Here is a 21116-nt window from a genome sequence, read left to right on the forward strand (position 1 = left end):
AAGTTGTGGTCCTGAGATTATTGGGATACATTTCAGCAGAAAATCTGCGAAATGCATTTAAATACTCTCGTAAAAAGGACGGTGTTACGTGAAATTAAGAACCAATAAAAGGTGTGACTATGCAAAGTGAAGTTATAAAAATTACTTATCATATTACTGCCGATTTTTGGCTAGCTGCCTAATTTAAAACGAAAGTCATGTTAAAACCCTAAACGAACACATTGCTATCGATGTCTTTTCTCTCGTGAATCCTATTTTACTTTAAGCACACCCTGTCGCACATGCCCAGCCTTATGTAACGATGCAAATCAAACAATATGGGTGTGTGTGTGTGTTATCGCCCCATCATCTTTCGCACCGTTATTAGCGATATCCTGTTGCAGTATTGTCATCAAAAGCGGTCGCCCCGGTACGCATCTACTCATCTGCATCGGCCTCCTCCTTGGCGGTCATGAACATTTTCTGGCAAAATTGCGTTACCTGCGCTAGGGCGTCGGTGAACGCTTTGGGCTTATGCTTCCACGCCACACCGATGTAGTAGACGGGAATACCGGCCAGCGTCAGTGCGACGCCCATGCCAACTTCGTAGGGTGCCACGTAGCAGGGTACGACCAGTAAAAATGCACAGATGATGACAAACAACGTTGGCACCCACAGCGGCACCCGGATTGGCCGATGAATATCGGGCCGGGTGTATCGGAAGTATAGGACCGCACTGACTGACAGCATGATGAAGAACGTTTCCACGATACTGCTGTAGGTGATAAGGACATACACGTCGCTGATAAACAGATACAACAGCGATAGTGCGCACTGCAAAGACAGCGGAAGAGAAAATAGGGACGCAATCAACAAACGGAACAAAGTACTACTGACGCTAGGGGGGAATGAAGATTCCCGCAAGAATCGTTCTCCACCATTACGGGGGATTACGGGGTATGCTCACCAGAAACACGAGTGACGGCATTGGCGTGAAGCGGTTGACATTGATATGGGACAGAATTTCTGGCATGTGACCATTGCGAGCACCCACGAAGCACATGCGGGACGATGTCATAATGTGCACGGATAGCCCTCCGAACGCGGCTATAGCCACCAGAATAGGCATCACGAACGCCCCATAGCTCATGGCGCGCTGAGCAAACGTCTGCGGGAACACGGCACCCGGGAAAGGCCAAACATTAAACCAATCAAGAGAAGAGAGAAAAGAGAAAAAAGCGATCAAAAAAACAGGCAGACTTAAGACGCGCGCGCGCGCCAGTTTCGTTACTACCCAACAAGGATCAACTGCACTAGCGGCTTTATCTGCCACAGTTGCTATGAGGGTGGAATTACAAACGATTGAAGATGTAAAGGGCAAACTTACCACGGCAATGGCGTCGGACGACAAAATAGCTTGCGGCGTCAGGACAGCCACATACGCCATATTTGCCAGCGCATAGATGGCCGTCACCAGGGGCAGGGAAATATAAATCGCCCGGGGTAGGTTCTTGTACGGATCGCGCAACTCTTCGGTCATGAAGTTGAGATAGTTCCTACAGATTGAAGGAGATTTGGGTTTGGTCGATTAGTGCAATGAAACACACACGGGTATGAAACGACGGGAACCACGTGAGGCAGGCGAATTGAAGACAATTGAATAGCCTGGGCCCCCCACCAGCACACTCACCAGCCAGCGTAGGAGAAGATGCCGGAGTAGAAGGCGACCGAGATTTTGCCCGGATCGGTTTCCGTGCCCTCGAACGCGTTCTCAAAATTGTCCATACCACCGTCGGCCACCACCATCCAGAAGACGCCAACCACTATCACCAGCACCAGCGCACCGATCTTGGTGAACATGAACACGTTCTGCATCTTAGTCGTCACCCGCACGTCGTAGGCGTTGATATAGGTAAGGGCGCAGATGGTAACGGCAGCGAACAGCTGCAAACCTATCGTCGGTACAGAACAACCGGCTGCGAACAGGGGTTGGAACACGTAGCTTGCAAACGTTAGGCCCATGATCGCGTTTGTGCTCGGACTAGGACCGCCAGAACAGGACACAGGTCGACAAAGTGTGTCGGAAGGTAAAGTCCACCATCCGAGGACATCCAGGACATTCGGAAACAAACGACAAGAGTAAGAAATACTTTGATTAAAATCGACATTAACTACCACAAGCTTTTCATTTCGGGTCGAGGATCGCATCTCGCTAAGCTATGTACAACGTCTGAGACTTGTCCAATGCACGATCCCAACACCAGAACGCAATTCGCTGCTACTGCACACTTACACAAATATCACAGTTGCGTCCCAAAGGTACAGAAACGCTGGCAGAGGCCCGTAAGCTTCGTAGATGTAGGCGTAATCACCACCGGACTTGGGAATGGCAGTCCCGAGCTCGGCATAGCAGAGCGCACCGATCATGGACAACACGCCGCACAGCACCCACACCACCAGTGACGTTCCGACCGATCCAACCTCTTGCAGGACACCCTTGGGCGAAATGAAGATACCCGAGCCAAGGATGATACCCAAAATGATGGCGACACCCTCCAGCAGCCCGAGCGATTGCTTCATCTTCACCTTATTCTGATCCTGGCCGGACGGTGCCGCCTTTTCGGCGGACGCCACCGTACCATCTTCCGCGATGGAACCGAAATCGGTTGCGACCGAACCAACGCTGGGCGATACCAGATTGTCCTCCGTCGGAGAGTGCAGCTCCAACACTGCGTTTCGTTGCTTCAGCGGCATCGTGTCGACGTGTCGCGGACACTATTTCTAACGTGGTTGGCACCTTCAGGATACTTCAGTGGAAGAGTGGAGAGAAAATGAAAACACATAAATTAACAAAACAAAAAAACCATAAACAGGCACGACGCACGATCGCGAAAGTGTAGCAACACGAACTCCGAGACAGGCCCTGTGTAACGAGTGGAATTGAAGGGAACGGGCTATTTCGGGGCAGAAATTCGGCGAAGTGTCGTTGTTATGCAAAACACCGAACGAAGTGTTGATCAACAAACTCTCCACATTGTCCCCATACCAGAGCCACAAACGGAACGTCACAAAATTCAGAAACTGCAAAGATCCCCCCGAAAGCACTACTTCTGACAAATGTGCCCATACAACACGAGGGCATCTCGTCTACTAGGAATCGTCGTCGCACGCGTTCTACGTTGTTTCATCCAGCCACCCATGAACACGCGCCGAAGAAACTTCAAACTTCGGTGATTTGATAATTGTTCACTAATCTAACGTGTCCAGATTAAATCGCGCCTCAAGATCAATGGGAGAAGATCGCACGACATTCGAAAAGGCGAACGATTCTAGCGGACCTCGACCTTCCGCTTGAACCGTAAAGAGCTCTTCTTGTGGCAGATGGTGATGTCCTTGTACAGTCTGGCTTATCGGCAGCCGGGATTACACGAGTTTACGAACGCTTACACACAACATACCAGAGGTTGAAACCGGAGAAGAAGCTGGTAACAATAACTAGAGCACCGTATATGCTTCCAACGCGCAGATAGTACAGCAGACAGTTTGAAAAAAAAGGGCAATATTCCACCTTTACACGTGAGAAGTATCGCTTACACTGCAAATGCGAATGGAGCGATAAAAGCGATGTACCGGCAACTGACACCTTCCCGTACTGAACATTATTGAACTTCACCATTACGGGGTGCTAAACAGTAAGATGACAAGGTTTGTTTCTACACACTGATGTGTATCTAATTGATATGATCAAAGATTCCTTGCGTGACTGGGACGACCGCTCTCACTCGATCGATGGGAATTCGGTTCATGTTTTCGCCACTCGCATTCGACAGCCGCACGGGTCGACGTGTGGTCCCGAGCTTGTTGGAGCTGTTGGTCAGAATGTAGTACACCCGAAACACACGCAAAAAAAAACCTCCACTTTCTCGTTAGACAAAAGCATTCCCAACATTCGGTGGGAACAATCCCGTGTGTGCGCAATGAAGCAGCAGTAAGCGAGAACATCCAAGGTCTCTCCACTGTTGATTCGTGGCGGTAGGAGGACGGGTGTGTGCTAATTGCATTTCCACTGAATCATACACAATTTCTATTTGCCGCATAATTTGGCGAGTCAACTGATAATTTGGTTATCGCTCGGTAGCTAACGACGTAGTGATGGGGAAGAATGAAGCTAGCTGAATGTACGTCTTAGAAGCGATTGTTTTGTGGGTCAAATAGAATTCTCAAGATTACATTGCGATTTCCGGTTTGGACATCGAGACATTTCACAGATCGACAACATTGGATAGGGGACAAACCTCACACGACATGTTTATGCTTGAACTATTGACCGGTTACTCAACGACAGCAAGCACAGCACCATACGAATTACACTGAGGAGATAAAAAAAAGGTATCTATCATACGTACATGTAGAATGATCTACCCAGAATTGAAACTTTGCAAAGCGATTCAATGTTCACGATTCTTGTCAGATGCCTTCGCTGAGGGTTGATCGCACACTGACGGAGTCAATTAGGGATGTTCGAGGATTGGTCGATCTGACGATTTGGCAAAAAAAACCATACCACAATCAACGCGGCTGTTATAAGCTGAACAAACGAACATCGACCAATGTGAGCGGACGAATTCTGTATCAATTAAAAAATTCTAGCCACTAACTCGTGGGCGTTATAACGAACCGAGTTTATTTTTTCATTTGATCTCCAATTAAAGCCACTTTTAGCCACGCTGGAGTGTGACTTCATCAGAGTTGAAATACTTTGATGAGAATCACTACGCCGATGGTACAGCTTACGCCATCAATCATACTGCAAGTAAGCATCGGATGTTGGCAAATATTTACTCTAATGCAACATTTAACAGCTATCATCTGAAACGGGGCGATGTGGAAAAAGAGAGAGAGAGAGAGTCACGTTGGGGAACCAGTGAAGGATTTATTCTCCTGAGTAGCTTTGAGGGCCCCCTACAGGGCACAGATCTAATTCAAATGGTGCTGCTGCCGGCTGATCCGTCTCGATGGCCGTGCCGTTAAATTCTTTGCTCTAACGCTTTATCCAGCACGGGACCAGAGTATGCGGTAAATAGGACAAGGCTTTCTCCATGACCCGTTTTTCATTGCGTTTCGGTTCGGTTTTGCCTCTCGAACAAATGATACTCCCCCCGTTCTCCATCTCCCCACCGAATCGTTTGTTGGGTGATTACGAGCAAGGCTGTTAGAGAAAGAAACACTTTGCCAAAGAACACGATTGCTGTGTGTTTAGGATTTATGCGTAACATTCAACAGTGACGCGTTTGGCAGCCTCCCAGCATGTGCGATTACCCATAAACCACCATCTACTGCACGCACACTGGCCCTTGTATCGGCTACCGTAATTAATTGATTTATTCCCGGGTTGTAGGTGGAGTGAAACGGAGGCGATGACATGGAACGTACCGCGACGTTCGCGCTCCGTACAATGAGGACCGGATGCATATGTCGAATCAAATCGGTTCCGTGCGCTATCGTATCTCGTAAATGTATTTATGCGCATTTGCCGGAGAATCGTTCCCCCCTTTTCCCGCTTTCTCCCGTATCTGACCGATGGAAGGGCAACGAGACGGGTGGTATGAGAATTGCAAATCCACCTTCTCCACTCGAAACCAACCCTGCGCACTCTGCAGGCAGCACCGTGCCATCAATTATTCCCGAATGCACCAGCGAGTCGGCAAACAAATGCATTTGTTGCAACAAGCTACGCCTCCACCAAGCGGAGCAATCGATGCTACCACCATTGATCAACAAATCTCGACATCAGAGTCCTTGTGTCCACAACAGCGCTTCCGCTCCACCTCCGGGGATCCTGCCGATAACTATCGATGCAGCGCTCAACGGTTCAGTTATTTATTGCCGACTTAATTGCTGAAGTCATTATCATTGATTTTATTTGCATGCATTTATAATGTGCCCCTGTGTAAGTGAGATTTATCGGACGGCCACACCAGCGGGATGGCCTGATCGTGTCAACACACCGCGGGCGGCGGAATGGTACCTCCTTTTACCCTTTCTCTGGGTTGGCATTATTTATCCTTCGACCACCGTTCTGTAAGGATCGGAAGGAGCGGGTGAAATCAGTGCCGTGACCTATTGACTGTGATCAATAGGTGGGACACCCCTGGTTGCTGTTTCAACGATTCTCAAACGCATTACGATTTGGGATCGCTTTTCGATTTAATTCCTTCATCATTGATACTCATAATATTGTGTTTTGTTTGGAAATTTTCCCGGATTAATAAGCATGTTAAGGGGGCTTGATGTTAGTTTGAAGGTTTTACATAATTATTAAAGACAATAATTGTGTATCACCTTTAAAAAAGCCTAAACATCCTCTTTCCTCAACAAACAATCCATTTTAAGGAAAATTTCAATACTTTAATTTTATCATACGGAAATGTAAAGTGCTCCATGTGAATACAAGTTAAATTTTTATCAAAAATGTTAGTGAGATTTCAAATATGCATCAACAGCTATGAATGGTGTCCTTTTTGGTAGTTAACGAATGATAAATTCGTTTTATAAATAGCTTTTTTTTTTGTTTTTAAGAGAAATAGCTACATTCTGTTGATAAACAAAGGCGTATGAAATATACCTGATTCCGATGTAAATTTAGTTGCACGATGTGACTGATGGATTTATCTACAGCTGAGAAGAAAAAAAAAGATTGCAAATGAGTTGAAATCGAGAGCTTTTTTGAGGAAATTAAAATCTAATCTTAAACGAGGACGAAGAGAAGTGGACTAATTCAAATTGGGTTACAAATTGATTGTTAAACAAATTTGTCTAAGAAATTAAGCAGAAATAATTAATGAGCAAGAAATTTCAATTTAAACCAGAATGTGTCAAGATAGATATACAATTCTTCAAACTTTCTTGAATTTTATCCAAGCTGAAATCGTCTTTTGTTTAATGCTTTTTCGATCTACATATTTGCAATGTTATTATTGATTTAATCGAACGAGCTTAGTACATAATAAAATTCCTATTGAACAAGCTCCAGAAAGTGCGAAAAATTCCATATCTATCTCAGCCATTTCTAATTCTAGCAGATCTGTATCCAGAAATGACTCCGACTTAAATCAGTTATCAGTTATCGAATCAGTTAAACTCAAAAAGCATGTATTTTTACCGTTTTTTGCATTAACAGTTTACGAACACAGTGTACAATTTTGAACCGTAGTTCGTATGATGCTTTAAGGAATCATCCCAATTTACACGATGCAATCACCTATTCCTGGAATTCGATAGTAATCTACCGAGACCTTGATATGTCATAATCATCTGCTTGGTTTACTGCAAGACAACAACAGCATTCAACGTCATCGCCAGCATCATCAGCGTTGCGTCCATGATGGAACGCGATGGGATAATTAAAATGTAAAACAGCGGGGATCCTACTCCTGCTGTTTCGGGTCCTAGGAGCAAACAAAAAAACTATGCGAAATGAAAATCCTATTCAGACGAACACTCTCTGTTTCAAGCCGACGCTGTGTTTGACTAGGCAACACAGACCGGTAGCCAATGCTGTCCGCATAAAATAACGGAACGGATTTACGTCAATCTGGAACGGCGTGAGTGACAAACCTTACCTGGGAGGAGGAAAAACACTGGATCACACATACAACCACAGGCTTTGGTTTGTTCCATCACACCGTTGCACAGCACCAATCGACAAGATGATGCTCCAAATCGACCCGTCCAACGCAGATACAAGAGGACGCTTCTCTCAACCGCTGTCTACCACCATCAGGTGGTTCCGTTTCAACACGAAACCCACACAAGCAGTACCTACGATGTGTGACGGTCGTCAACCACGGTCGTCTCGGAAAACCACAAAAACGGCTTTTACTCGGCCCAGTCCAAACACTTTTGTGCGCGGTTGACACCACGAAGTAATGCCCCAACCGTCAACCCCGTCATGATCCTGCATATTTCAACGAGCCCGTGAGCCATTGAAGCTCTGCGGTCGCCATGTCCGATTCCTTCCTTTCTGCGAGAGTATGATCAGTGGATGTATGAACGTTGAACTTTCCTATCCGTCTGAGCTTTGGCCATCTTGTTGAAGGTTTGGACAATATTTCCCAGAGCGCTATGTGGATGAAGAATGCACACGGTAGTGGCACGCATTTGGAAATGAGAATGAATCACATGTCTACCACATGAACGCATTCGGTTGGATATGAGATACGAACGCAAAGTAGCCACTGATGTGGTATTAGACACAAAAGGACAACAGTGCAGATCTGATAGCTCCACCATAGAAGTGATCCAAATGCTATTGATCTGTTCAATATGAGGTTGTTCTAAAATAAAAATTTGATAAACACAATTAGTTAGTATATTTCAAGGTTAAAATAATATTCTTCCTTCTTCTCCTTTATAGGCACAATAACCTCAAGAGAGATGATCTAGTGATCTGGAGGACTGTAATTTCTGGCTTTCATAGACTTTATTTACCCGTAAAGACCAAATAGTCAGTTCGGCGTGCAGGGAGATTGGTCTAGGTGGGTTTTTGGACCGGTCCTGTCGTGTGAAGATCAGCGCCCCTACCAATACACCATCGAGCGGCCCCAATAAAATAATAATAGTGATAATAGTGATATCTGATGTTTAAAAGTGAAATTTTTCATCAACATCATCATCGAATATTCTAAGAAATATTTAAATAGAATTAGAATATAAATGTATCAATAGAGTTCGAAGCGTGCAATCATGTTCGTGGTATCGTATTATGGAGATAAATTATAACAAATCGCCTAGGTCTTTTTCTGCTGATTAAAGTGACGAGTACGGCGCATTCTAATATCTCCGCAAATATATGGCAAAACGTGAACATAAAATTGTGGACCATCATCAAACATCATCTCGTGCGCACACGTGCCAGCTATTTACTGGAACTCTCGCATGCTGGGGTTCCATTTTCCCGGAATATCGTTATATTGCGCTTGTTTGCCAGTGTTTATATTTCCCCACCTCCACCGAGTGCTACCACCGGGATTCACCACCGATTGCGCTCGACAAAATGGCATTAGATGATCGTAATGTTTTGGTGGGGGAATTTTGGCATCTGGCAAACAGATTCCCTGGTTCGTTTGTGATAGAATATTCAAGGCCACGCAAAAGGTCACACCAGCTACAAAATTATGTGGCAACACGTGTCAGCGAAACGATTTGCGTTCGGCGTGAAAACAGCTTCCCGCCAAAGGAACGATTCTCATCTTATTCCATACATAATTGTACTAATTGAATTTGTTTAAATAATGGAGAGAAAGAAACAAGATAAACACTTTAACCAAACACCCTACAATGTGTTGCCTCGGCTCGATAGTTGTGCTCAATGAGAAGAACATGCATGCGGTGGAAGTATCTTTCCTCTTTCAGCTGTACTGTACAGAATAAACATGGTGCATGGCGCACCAGAAGAGTACAAATAATCTGAACAGTTTACCTTAACCTCACTCGGAAGGTAAACTGTTGTAGTGCACACACCAGCATTACTGAAGGGCACAAGGGCGGACACACATCAATACGGCGGCGATACCTTTCCGACCTCCAGCCAAATCTCCCACCACCTTCCCACCGGCCGTGCGCTGCCTATTCCGATTCGCCGGGCCATTCGATTCTCCAATCGTCATAGAAGCGCTGAAAGGGCCAGTTGGTCCGGTGTAGGAAGCGCGGGCGGATACGCGTTTGCATACCCTCCGCCACCAACCTGGGTCCGCATAGTACAGCGCAGAGAGATGACCTCGACCTGGTGGTCTTTTTTTTTGCTCTTTACCCTTCCCATCCCGGCAATCATGCTCCTCACCGCCGATGGCGTATGTTACTGTTGCCCCTGTCGCACTCACCGGGCCGGGAGTTGGAAACCTTAGCACTGCAGCCCTGAACTATATAGCCGATGGAAATGCCATCAGTGACGTTTAGTTCGTCGATTCGTAGCGTTCATTTGCACCGCACTGGTAGTGCACGTGCCGCAAACCATTCCTCCACACTCGCTGGGGATGATCGATGGGCAGCATGGGCGGCAAGGCATCATCTCTGGTTACATTGACGTAGGAAGTGGGCAACTTCACCCAATGTTTTGGATAACGGATTCTTTCCGTGGGGGTGAAAAATAGTGCGCAACAGCGAAGTACATAACAGTTGTGAGAGTGACAAGAACCGTGAGTTACTTCCTTCGTGCACTCAACTTCGCTTACGAGGTCCTTTTCTTCGAGAATTCTCAAGGAACTGTAGCACGGTAGTTTGTCGTGCTGAGTAATAATTGAACACATGTTTTCTGTCCCTTGAACTAAATGCTTTGCCACTGAAGCGAGAGCTGGGTGGTTCTTCACCGTTTCTACGCCGTTGGTTTCTTCTTGTCATGATTGAGAGTGAAAAGGTTTTACCACTCCTTGAAGTTGCAGTTGAACTCACTAAGAGGACAGATGCTTCACACTGCAGAAAAGTTTTTACACAGAGTTTCATCTGCAGTATAGATGATTTAAGAACATGTTATTGGATTGATATGGAGAAAAAGAATGATAATAGCTATATAATCATTTTAAGATTAATTAAAAAATAGCATATTTTTAGGAAGGTTCTACTTACTTTAGCTACAATGTTAGAGATGCAATACTGAAAGAATTGAATCGTAAGAATTGTTTCTTTTTCATACGTTAGCTAAGCCACACTCAACTACAATGACTCAACGCAAACTCGGTTACCACCTTATGAAGTCACTACGAACCCCTCCCTCATACATCTTTTGATGGCCGAGATAATAACGCAGTGGCCGGCCCCCACACCGAATGCAACGGAATGCTGGATACACCGCAGATGTGCGATAGGAAATATGTTTGATTGTTTGCATATGCACGCCCCGCTCCGTGTACTGAGGCATGCTCCACTTTAGTTGATGTAGGTTTTCCGGATCAAGGATTTAGCTTCACACTGGTTGGGGCATATGGTAAGAGCGAAACCAATGTCACGCACACCCAGCCAAACACCGGGCGGGCGGACGGAAACGGGGAAATTTATAATTCATGCCCCATGTTAATTGCGCTTCATTGCACCAACGCGGAACCGAGACAAAACGAGACGTGGCACCAACATTTTCCATTGTCGTAGGAGACTGCATATGCAAAGCTCGTCAAGTGGTTTTGGAATGTAAATGGGAATGTTGAATAATTCGTTCGATTTGCTGTAACAGCCTCGCATAGATACATCTTAATACATCTGTATTATTCGGTGCATTTTGGGTATAATCAAAGTATGATTTAGCATTACAATATACAACTAAAAAATACAGGAAAAGAACCTTTTTCAAAGTAATCTTACACATGGCATTAAACATTTTGCTCAAAGCATTCGAACGCATGGTTGCGCACGGTAGCTTCATCGCGCCGTGTCACAGAGCATGTCATCCGAATTATTGTCCATTTAGATAAACCTTGACCCGCTATCGGGTAACGGGGCTAGCCTCGGTGGAGTCATTCCCCCGTCAAACAAAAGGCTTGCAAGGACAAATTTACCATAAACGTAATGATCGTATCGCACGCAACGTCACCGAGTCGCGTCGTTGAACTTCCAACCGAAACCATAATGACAACATGTATTTGCTAGCATAAAGCAAGAATGACTAAGCGAGGGGAAATGGCTGTGCCCGTACGTGTGAGTGAACTATTAAAAGCCATACACTTCGATTAAACAAGTGCCAGATGAAATGGGACCGTGTTGAATTACGTGTCATTAATCATTAACCGGAAATAGCGTTCATGGCACACGGTAAAAGTCGAATTCTAAGTAATACGGATCAGCATTCGACTAGAATGGTTTTGAACATTTGAATTACATACATAAATGGAATGGGGCAAATTTGTCAACATTTTAACCTAAAACGGCAGGCAAAAAAAATAATGAAAACAACAATAAAATCCAAACAATAATTAGGTAATAAATTGCGTAAAGAGTAGCTGATCAAAACATCAAATCCATCAAAATTTCACAGGTCTTCATTGAGAAATCCTTGGCTCCGAAATGCAAATCGTTGTTTTAAGGAAAAAAATCGTCAGAAGAGTGTTTTGCATGTGGTTTTGCATGGCAAGGAATTTACTGCCTGCTCACTAACTTAACAGTTAAATTAAATCCGGATTAACAATTTAATCCTTCCGAAACCCTCAGCGTCGGGATATTAAATAAAGATTCCATATTTTCAAACATGCTTGGTCTACATATTCTCCTTTGAAAGATTGTTTTTCTGTCAAGAAACATCATAAATCAAGTCCATAAAACACAACATGCCTGTTGTCCAATAAAATGTACAGCATCCTCGAAGAAACGCGATATCTTCCCAGTAATCTAGAGAACGCTCGTTCGTAAACTGCGCCCACCCACCGAAGCGTGTTAAGGAAGGCATTAAGGTGATCATTACCCACCAATAATTAACATGACTGGTCACCTCCCACATCGCTGTGTCTGCGTCGATCGCACAATGCTTTAAAGGACAAAATGAATAAACCTCTGACCAAAAGTGGAAAGTCGCACGTGCGACTCGAGGGATTCATTACAGATTTGTTTGGCCTAAAAGTTCCATTTACCAATAAATGTAACAAGCAGTGAATCATTATAGCAGATTTTTTCCTTCTTTTAAAGAGTATCTAAATTACCTTACACGCTTTGCTTTAAAGGAACTGCGAAAGGAGACGAAATAAGTGTGAGAAACGGCACGCGAGCTAAATTGGTTCTGATGAGTCAGACGAGTTGAGTTAGGAACCTGCAATCGGGGTTAAGTAGGTAGAGACGAAGAAAAATTATATACCAGCCATTGGGTGGAAATAAAAACAAAATAGATTTAACCGCACCAGTGCAGAATTGTGTTTCAAACAGCCAGCCAGGCAACAATGCTGCTAAACACTTCAATTCACGATGCTAATGATCCGTTGACATATGGTAACGCTATATCACCACTATTATGCGTATCGGACAGTAAATTGTTTCACAGCTTTTCCCATACACGGTCGGCGCATCGGTGACACCAACAATGGCAAGGCGTCACGAAGGCGTTCAGGGGCGTTTTATGTAGCATAAGCATCCAGTGCAGACAGTCACCCAAAAAAAAAAACATAACGAAAACCTGAAAGACACCAGCACCGAGAGGAGCGGTTGAATTAAAAAATCATTGACCTAGTCTCAGCCTCAATGGCAGCCAGGCAGCGGTGTCCCCCTGACATTTTTCGTCGCGATCGCTTCGACCCGATCTCTTCGGTTCGGTCTTTTTCGACAGGTTGCAGCAGACCTCAGAGCAAACTGGCCCGGCCGGCCTGAGGCCACGGCACGAGTCCAAGGCACTGTTCGTTTCATATTTCCTTTCGCACGCGAGCACACAGTTTAACGAACGTGGTGCACAGTGGTCGATGGTCGTGGCGGCAGGTCATTGCTATATCATGTCGCCTGCGTTAAGTGAGTGTCCAAATTATTCTTTTTTGTGTTTTGTTTCGTGAGGCACATTAGCAAACCGGAGACGAAATCAAAATGCAGCGTGCCGCGTAATGGAGTGAAGAGATTAATCAAAGCCGACCACAGTCACCGGATCGGCAGCAGGTGAGCAAACATTTTCAAACACGAAAAATGTCCTTAAACATCAAACAATTAGGAACAACAAAAAAAAAGGCGAAAAGGAAACACACAGATAGACGGTAGCATTTCAACACAGCATGGGAACGAACAATCCAATTTGGCAGATATATTATCAAATTAATGGACATCATTTAGAGAGTGAATGTGATTTTTACAATTCGTTTCTAATTCAGGGTACTTTCTCTTTTTCATGAACATTTTCGTCACAGTTTTACATCTATTCGCTGTTACTGGCTAGATCATATATGCTCAATATGCTTTCAGCATTAAAAAATGATTAATGAAGAAACAATGTATTCTTGTACGAAAACATGAGACAATCTGAGTTGACAGCTGAGGATACGAGAAACATCTTTAAAATTAAAATTGACCAATTGACCGGAGATTCCCACAATCTGCCACCAAAAATATACAGGGTTCCACAATAGGTAGGATAAAATCAACACACCATACTGAATTGTTAATGAAACACTCACAACTTTACTTGTCAAACTAGATACTGATTTGCGTGCGTAGTTTAGTGACTGTTGTATATAGGCGGGTGTTCAAGTATTGAGATTCAAATGATGTGCTGTATATACATCATCGAGTTTAAGAATTGAGACACAAAATCAAATGTTTTACGACACTTGATAGAACATATGGTATGTTACATAAAAGACGAATTCTAACTATTATTTCTCAATAATAAATATCAAATTGGGTAATTTTCCTCAAATTTATGATAATTATCAGCGTAACGAACAAAAAAAGACGACGTGAATCGATTTCGAAAATTATTCGAAATATCACACAACATTTTGTCTATATGACTATATAACAAAAGAAACGAAGAAGATGACAGAAATATAGACGAATGGAAAATCTTCTCGAATTGACATCAAAATCCCAACGGACATGCCAGTTTCGATGAAAACATTACACATTGCAAGCCGGACCGTGATTGACTATCTTGATTCGATCGCTATCATATTTGTTTTGCATAAGATTTTCCCTTGATTGACCCCTACACCAAGAAGCTATAAAACGACCAACGGAACGATACGATCTATGGTACAGTGAAGAGCTACTACCTCTTCCATTGCAATTCTGCTCAGCAATCCGGCTGGCCAACAACCGTGCAGATACCATTCAACCGCAATGTTAACCCGCGTTTGACCCACGCAATGGACAGCTCAGTAAACGACTACTTGCGTTTGATGTGAATGCACTTCACCTAATTGACTCGCGAATCGTACAGTCGGCAAACCGGTGCACGAGCTTGCAAATGTCTCTCGGGGGTTTACCGCGATTGGACCAATCCAATCGTATCTGCCGGAAGCATTCCATCCGAAATTGGGGCCAACGCAGGCATACGGTTTCGTGGGCGATTACTGTGACTGCAATCATCTCGCGCACCCGCTAGTACCCGGGAAATGGCATTATGAAGTCAACGAGGTAGATGTTGCTATGAAGCAGAAACCTATAATAATCGCGAACGAGACGGAATAATTCGATCTTTACTTTTGCTGGTGGTGGGTGGAAAATAGGCTACTGTCTTGTTTGAGGCACTTATTTGAGCGAAAATATTGGTTTGTGCGATGGTGCAGGGTTGACCCTTAACAAATTCGTGAACACACAGTAAATAAAGCGATTCTTCTATCAATGTATCGTGCTTTGCAATAACTGGTTTATAATTCGATTTACATCATTTTCAACTCATAGATCGATTTTTTGACCATCAAAACGGCTATTATCAACTTAATAAATTAATCGTTTTGGATCCCTAAACTGTGAACTGCTAAAAGTCGTTTAAAAATAAAACATACCATCCCGCGGGTAGATTCCATTAAGTCTTAACTTATCGCGATACATCCTAAAGCATTATTTTATTGAAGTGTTTAATGGCAATAAAATCGCTCCAGCTACCCTGCAAAACCGTTTCGTCTGTTGGCAAGCGCATTCGATGGAGATCTTTCCCGTAGGTGGCGCGTGCCAGACTGCTGCAACTCAACAGCAGCGCATGTAATGCCAATCTGTACACACACAACCTCCCTTTTTTCTCCACCGTTACCTTTCTTTCTGCTGTACATTTCTATTTTTCGACTTTAAGCCCCCGACCCGACAGACCATCGGTTGGTTGATCTGAATTTTAGGTCGATTTCAAAATAACTGATCTAGGCGTAGAATACGACAAACAAGCACTGCATGTCCATGCAATGATTGTGGACTGCAAGTGGTACCAATAACTATCGTAACGGTTACAATGAGGCTGAATAAAAAAACGGTGGCCCCTTGCTAGTACAGGGCTTTTCCACCACACCAAAAGCTCCATCCATCGCAATGGGTTGCAATGTAGAAAGATTAAAGCACCAGCAGCATTTGGTCCCAGATCCGAGAGCTTCGTTTAAGCTCCAAACCCTTCTGGAGCGTAAAATGCCGTGCCATGGTGCTACCGTATTTGAATCGACCAATGTTGCAACGTTGATTGATTGAAATGCACATGCAGTTTGAAATGGTTTGCGGCCATTTCGCGGCGGACTGTGCTACTGGTGCACCGTCGAAAGGAACACGGTGCCGTACGCTGCACGTTTCCTGATCGCTGCATAATTTATCGAACATCGACCCACACCTGGGCGCAACCGTTCGGCCGGTGTGTAGAGATTTTTGATCCCATTGTGTGTCTTTCGGGTTTAAATTTGTGGGTCTAAGAATGTTAATCGTAATGCCTGATGTCGAACAAACGCCTACCGTCGGATTAATTGCGGTTTGTTGCGGCATTAAAGTAATTGTAGCGTACATAACGCTAGCAGTAGCTTTTGACTTTAGAAAAAGCTAAAACAGTTCTGCATCAAGCGATTGTGTCATGATCATTATTTGCACTTCACTTTGTTTGTACTTAAATATTCCAAGGCGTAGCATAACATAGCTGTTATACATATGTTATACTTCCACTAAAAATAACGATCTTCTTCAACCTGTTTAGTTCTTATTCTAAAACTCAATAATGCTACATTTTAGATTTTTTTTTTTATTTTTGATGAAGTCTTCAAAATTACGACTTATAACCAACGTTTGACCGATTGGCAAAACAGTGCAGTCAGTTATTTTATGACTCAGGGAAAACACCCGTCGCGTGCTCAAGTCTTGGAAGAATTGGTTTTTTCTATTCGACAATCGATTGCACATAGATTGAGAGGACACTTTATGGTGAGTTTGAAGTAAAAATACACTTTATACAGGTACTATAGCAACAGTGGAACCGTAATCATAATCATACGATTATTTCTATTATTGAAACATGTCAAACATATTTCATACCTAGATATTTCATTAAGCGAAAATATAATATCCCTTCCGAGCATCGATCGAAGAGACAGTTAACCTCAATTAGTTAGACGAAATTAGCTAATAAGCGTCGTATTTCTGACGAACGGAGAAGGATGTGTTGTAACTCGGTAACATGGTAACGCGCGATTTCTCATACTTGGTTCCGATTGACATATGACGGCTTCGGAGTAGTATCTCTGCTTCGAGTTTATGATCCCATGCCGAGTTTGTTTTTCAAGATGCCCATGGGATATATAAAGAATAAGTCCCTTTCGTACAAGTATGATCATTAATGGTAAACAGCCATGTAGCGAAGATAAATAAAAACATACAAAACCCTTGTTCTCTATCTCTCTTGCGAGCTCTGTGTCTGTATGGAAACGTTTGTCCTTGTTTCCTTCCACTGATGGTTCTTCTAGCATTACAGGGATACACTTGAACAGCTCGTTAGTGGTTGTGGAGTGGACGTAAGGTGTTGACCTATATTTCGCCAGCTGTTCATTCCTGGGGCGGAAATGATGATGTTACGGCATTTATGGAGATTTACATGCACATTAGTTGTTCGTGACAGATTCCACTGGATGGTTGAAGAATTACCACCCAGGATGTGTCTACGAAACACAAACAAACGTATTTACATTCGGCCACATAGTTTTGTGTGCTAATTACGACAAGAAGCATTATTTGAAGTGAACTTATCCTGTCGCTTTGTATTGGGCATTTTACACTAAATTTTGATGCAATATTTTAATGAACCCATAAGCCTAATGTCGCTTGACTCATACTTAACCGCTATCATTGTCTTGTAGTTTCACATAAATAAACATAATAATTATTATTACAGTGATAAAAAAGAATGACAATAAAAAGCTACTGACAATAACTGTGACGACCGTACACAGTCGTACTAGCCGCCCTAATGACAAAGCCATGCCTATTAATAAAAAAAGGTTTTTGGGTCATTTTTCAATCCCGACTGGTAAATTAGCAGTGCATTTTATTTTTCGTACATTACTAAAGACATCATGAAAAATGCCAATCCAATTGCAAGCCTTTACGGTCAATATATTGATTGTATATATATTATAGAACCGCACAAACTCTTACAATGCTAATGAATTAAGAATCATCTAGATAGGAAGTAAAATAGCCTCGTTGCTGACGAGACAATATTGACTGACATATCTCCCGCAGAGTGCGTTAGTAAAATTCTAAAATTATAAACCACACGTGCCACCAAATCTGGTTCATGTTTCCCTCCTTTCGAAGTGTTCATATTTTTCTGTTCTAAAATCGTCAACGAAAGTGTCGAACCGATTCAAGCGAAAATAAAAAAAAAGAACACGGCGATAACATAGGCATGTCTATGTAGATTCTACAAGTACAAATATTTCATTCTAAACGCTTCTCGATGAATGACAAACGATCCTGTGACCTGTTTTTACGCTGACTGACACATTCTATGGCAAGTTGGAACTTCCGTTGCGTCGGTGATTGGGATCCGTTTGACCTATTTCGAGCAACGACAAAATAACCAAACCGGGAGCATCCCTACATAGTTGCAGTGTCCTCGGCAACATTGCAGACAAAGTATGTCAACTGATGGGGCTGGTATGGAGGAATCATGATTATTCTATCGGCCATACCTGATGATGGCCGTATCAATCGCTCTTTTACATCATATCGATCCACAACACGCTGCAATTTTCCAATGAATAAACTAAACATTCTGAACGAGCATCCATTTTTTACAATCAATTCCGTGTTGTAGAGAGTACAATAGAGAGTGTAGAACACATATGGGTTGATTCATTGGAATTCCTGGTGAGTTTTTGCTGAGTATAGAATTTAAAAACCTCGCTTGAGTGAATTTCTGCTAAACAGTGATGCTTTAATTTCGCATCAATATGTAGCAGAATATTTTAAACAAATCACGCCCTGTGGTGCCTGCCAATTTGGATACGCCATTGTCGCCTCTTTTTTGCATCAAAATCAAGTTAAGCACCGAAGCTACCTGTAAAATGGTAACATATTTTAATTCACACTGTTTTTCGATCCCAAAGAAGGCAAGTACCGTGTTCCATGGTGTTGATGACGATTGCATACATATATAATGTGATAGCAGCATACTCTATGTAAAGGCAGATGAAGAATTATTTGAATCCTACAGGCCATCATTAAACGTAAGCAAGGCAAGCTGCAAGAAACCCATTTTAAGACCCACTCACATGCAACTCATCTTCCTTGAATTTATTTCTACCATGTGTCAATGCCCTTCCTTATGTGCCATTCGTTTGTGCGTCGTACTTACAACTCAGCACGCAGAACGAGAAACACAAGTAGATGCCAAAAACTTAAATAAACCGGTCTTAAAACGCAATGCCTCCTGCAGGGTATATGCATTCCTACGCAAAATGTAGCAAGCGGTCATACAACATATGTGTTCGAATTCATTAAATTTCAAAATTATTTGTTCTAACGAACACTATTCAACATTAGAACCCAATTATGGAAAGGTTGTTTTTTTAGATCAAATGTTTTCCTTTATCTTTTGAAAATAGTCATTCATATTACTATTTGGAGAGTGACTCACTAGTCTGACTATTCATTAAAATCAGGAATCAATTCTCAAAAGTTTAATGAATCCCCAGAGCAGTGGCGGATCATGCCCTTTGAAAGCTTACAGCGGAATTATAATCGTACTCGTTTTCACAATTGATGAACCGGGCGAGGGGATAGAGATTCAGATTCATTCAAATTCATGAATCTGAATCAGATTAACCCAAAACTAATTATATATAATTAGTATTCTAAAAAACAGCAAAACATTAGGAATGAAAATATATCATACGCGATGAACCTTTTACACTAGTAGCGCCTAACAGATTTATTACTTCGTACTGCGTAGACGGAACGTATTGCTAGCAAGCGATTGGATTTCAGTTGCATTTGAACGAAGAATGACGTACTGCACTCGACAGATCGATAACATGGAAATCAATAAAATGGTAACAAAGTATGTAATAAAAGAGAAGCAACAACATAAACCACCTAGCCGAGAGTAGTGCATCACCGATATATTATTCATTATATATTATGGCATTATACCATTCTCGACAAGGGTCAAGGTTTCCAACCAGCAGCTAGATAGCTAGAGAAGTACAACAGCCTGCAGCAAAACATCGGCTGATATGTTTTTACCAGGAGATTTAACATAAAACAGCTGCACAAATACTACAGTTTTCTTTTTGCTCAACTTTGCACAAGTCTGTAAATAGCATCGTCTCGAACCAGACGATGCAGGAAGGATTTTGAAAATTTCAATTCAGCGATGACAATTTTTGACTACTAATTTGTAATTTATACTTTCAAAACTCTGGTTCGAAATGATCTTAACCTATTCAAAAACTTTCAAAACTATGACTTAATAATGTCAATTGACCCTGTCGATGAAGGTTCAATTTGAACTTTATACTTAAAAACCTGCCCGAAAGCAATAGCCGGAAAAATTTCATCAGACACATGATATTCTAGTGTTCGATAGGCAAAAAACCTGTCAAACCGGCACCGGACCATCATCTCATCGCTACCATGATAGTTGGCGCATGACCAATAGCGAGCAGGAAATATAACCTCTGCTCGCGCTAGACAGGCCCTGAAAACTCGGCAGCATGTTAACCATCACCATCTTCGCCAGCGAAGCACATGTAGTGTGAGGTTAGGGGTTTACTGATAGTAACTAGACAATGGATTACCAGCTTCCGCCTTGAGGGGTTAAAGATCAATTTTTGCTTTCAATACATTGACCATTTCAATATTGCTTTTACCAGACAGTTTGTTTCGTGCTAAGCAGCAAACTAAAGGCGAGCTTGGTTCATGCTGCAACATTTGTCCTCGACCCGCTTCCAGGCAACCTTCTCGCCGACAGTTTTCCTTCTTTACGGCCTGTTCTATGAGCTTTCCTGTTTTCCTTTATCTTTGACACACATACACACACAGTTTCTTGAGGACACACCATCCACAGCAGCGTAATCATCGATAGACAATTTTCCATTCACGCACCATGTGCTTTTGAATATCCTTAAAAACATAATTATAACTTAGCGCATGATGGATAACTATGGCCAGTACTTACCTGGTACTTTTCCCTGGTTCCAGCAGCGTTTGTTCGGTAGAAA

General features: G+C 42.9%; 1 protein-coding gene across 1 annotated transcript; it reads right to left on the reverse strand.

Moving 5' to 3' along the window:
* Window positions 1-232: 232 nt before the first annotated feature.
* LOC128297904 (Y+L amino acid transporter 2) lies at window positions 233-21085 on the reverse strand. The gene is made up of 6 exons (XM_053033621.1): window positions 21074-21085; window positions 2273-2786; window positions 1670-2020; window positions 1367-1535; window positions 947-1147; window positions 233-813 (listed from the first exon to the last, which is right to left on the reverse strand). Exons 2-6 carry the CDS (start codon window positions 2731-2733, stop codon window positions 418-420), a joined length of 1578 nt encoding a protein of 525 aa, XP_052889581.1. The 5' UTR covers window positions 2734-2786; window positions 21074-21085; the 3' UTR covers window positions 233-417.
* Window positions 21086-21116: the final 31 nt, after the last annotated feature.

The sequence above is a fragment of the Anopheles moucheti genome, chromosome 2, assembly GCF_943734755.1.
Source record: "Anopheles moucheti chromosome 2, idAnoMoucSN_F20_07, whole genome shotgun sequence".
Classification (NCBI taxonomy): Eukaryota; Metazoa; Arthropoda; class Insecta; order Diptera; family Culicidae; genus Anopheles; species Anopheles moucheti.

What these genes read in the sequence shown, in the direction of transcription:
- LOC128297904 (XM_053033621.1), bottom strand. Translation starts at nt 2,733, where the DNA reads ATGCCGCTGAAGCAACGAAACGCAGTGTTGGAGCTGCACTCTCCGACG. An exon ending in GACGCAACTGTGATATTTGT is followed by an intron (nt 2,021 to 2,272) that starts GTAAGTGTGCAG and finishes TGGCGGTCCTAG; the next exon opens with TCCGAGCACAAACGCGATCA. An exon ending in CGTCCGACGCCATTGCCGTG is followed by an intron (nt 1,148 to 1,366) that starts GTAAGTTTGCCC and finishes GTGTTCCCGCAG; the next exon opens with ACGTTTGCTCAGCGCGCCAT.